This window comes from Coregonus lavaretus, assembly GCF_964263955.1.
Source record: "Coregonus lavaretus genome assembly, chromosome: 39".
Lineage (NCBI taxonomy): Eukaryota > Metazoa > Chordata > Actinopteri > Salmoniformes > Salmonidae > Coregonus > Coregonus lavaretus.
The window spans coordinates 11,271,581-11,272,776 of NC_140026.1; the positions used below are offsets into that span (position 1 = coordinate 11,271,581).

General features: G+C 38.3%; 1 protein-coding gene across 1 annotated transcript in view; it reads right to left on the minus strand.

Annotated features, from left to right (window-relative positions):
- LOC311112708 (uncharacterized protein) overlaps window positions 1-842 on the minus strand; it is a gene marked incomplete at its 3' end in the record, with an annotated part of 2,139 nt that extends 1,297 nt beyond the window's left edge. The window contains exons 1-2 of the mRNA XM_084155837.1: window positions 771-842; window positions 76-199 (exon numbers count right to left, since the gene is read on the minus strand). Of these exons, the coding sequence (XP_084011963.1) occupies window positions 76-199; window positions 771-834 (188 nt within the window). The 5' untranslated portion in view covers window positions 835-842. The remainder of the gene's footprint in view (window positions 1-75; window positions 200-770) is intronic.
- Between the last annotated feature and the right edge of the window lie 354 nt (window positions 843-1,196).

Consider the following 1,196-nt stretch of genomic DNA (forward strand, 5'->3'; position numbering starts at 1 on the left):
TGTGTATCTAATTTTATTTAAGTACAGTATAGTACATTACAATACAGTACAGCACAGTATAGTATAGTAACTCACATTATTTCTTCCTTAGAGCAGTGTGAGCGAGGAGGGTAATGGGTCAGTTTCATGATTAAACTGGTAGTCACCCCACCTGCATGTACTTTAGGGCAGCGACATCGAGGATCTGCTATAGCTCTCCCTGTAGAGAAAATAGCGAAAGTCAAACAAAACACTTTAGTCTCCCTATACATTCATCAACAATTTCCTAATCTAGTTTTAGACAGGGATTCAATCTGAAACCGTGTTACAGCGCGCTTGACATTTAAAGATAATATCCAATTGAGTTGACATCTGCAGCGTTTACTGTACCTTAAATATGATCTCAACCAACGAGGTAACATTGCCTTTAAAAGGTGCATTATCGACAACGTTATAAGGAGTGAATCCCGGCCTTAATGTTTTAGTGTAAATTGTAAGACAAATAATAACGTAGTTCACACCCATAGTCCATAATTGTATAGTTAGATATACACTGAGCATACAAAACAAGGACACCTTCCTAATAGTGAGTTGCATCCCCCCTTTTTGCACTCAGAACAGCCTCAATATGTCAGGGAATGGTGTCAAAAGCGTTCCACAGGGATGCTGGCCCATGTTGACTCCAATGTTTCCCACATGTGTCCTTAATGTTTTGTACACTCAGTATAAGTTCAAAGTTCTACTAAATACTCAAACATAATACTCATTGTCATCAAAAGTTCTACAGTTACCTTGTATCATGTAGATGACATCTGAGCAGACCAGAAGAACGATAACAGTCATTGCAGTATTCATGATGATCTTGACTCTGTAGACTGTAGTTGCAGTGTGGCTGTTGTATCAGAGGGAATACTAGTAAGCCAGCTGCAGTCTTCTTCTTCTTCTTCTTCTTCTTCTTCTTCTTCTTCTTCTTCTTCTTCTTCTTCTTCTTCTTCTTCTTCTTCTTCTTCTTCTTCTTTGGTTGCAGTGAATTTCTGAGATAAACAGTTTGTTTTTACTGAGTTGCTCTTCTTGTCTCCATTTTAGTGTCTGTCTGCTGCATCATGGTAAGAGATATCTTATATGGTCTGAGCTCAGTGAATATGAATCGAGAGACCACATACCAGAGTAGAAGGAATTTAAACGAAGTCTTCCAAGTAAAATGTTTTTGGACAGCA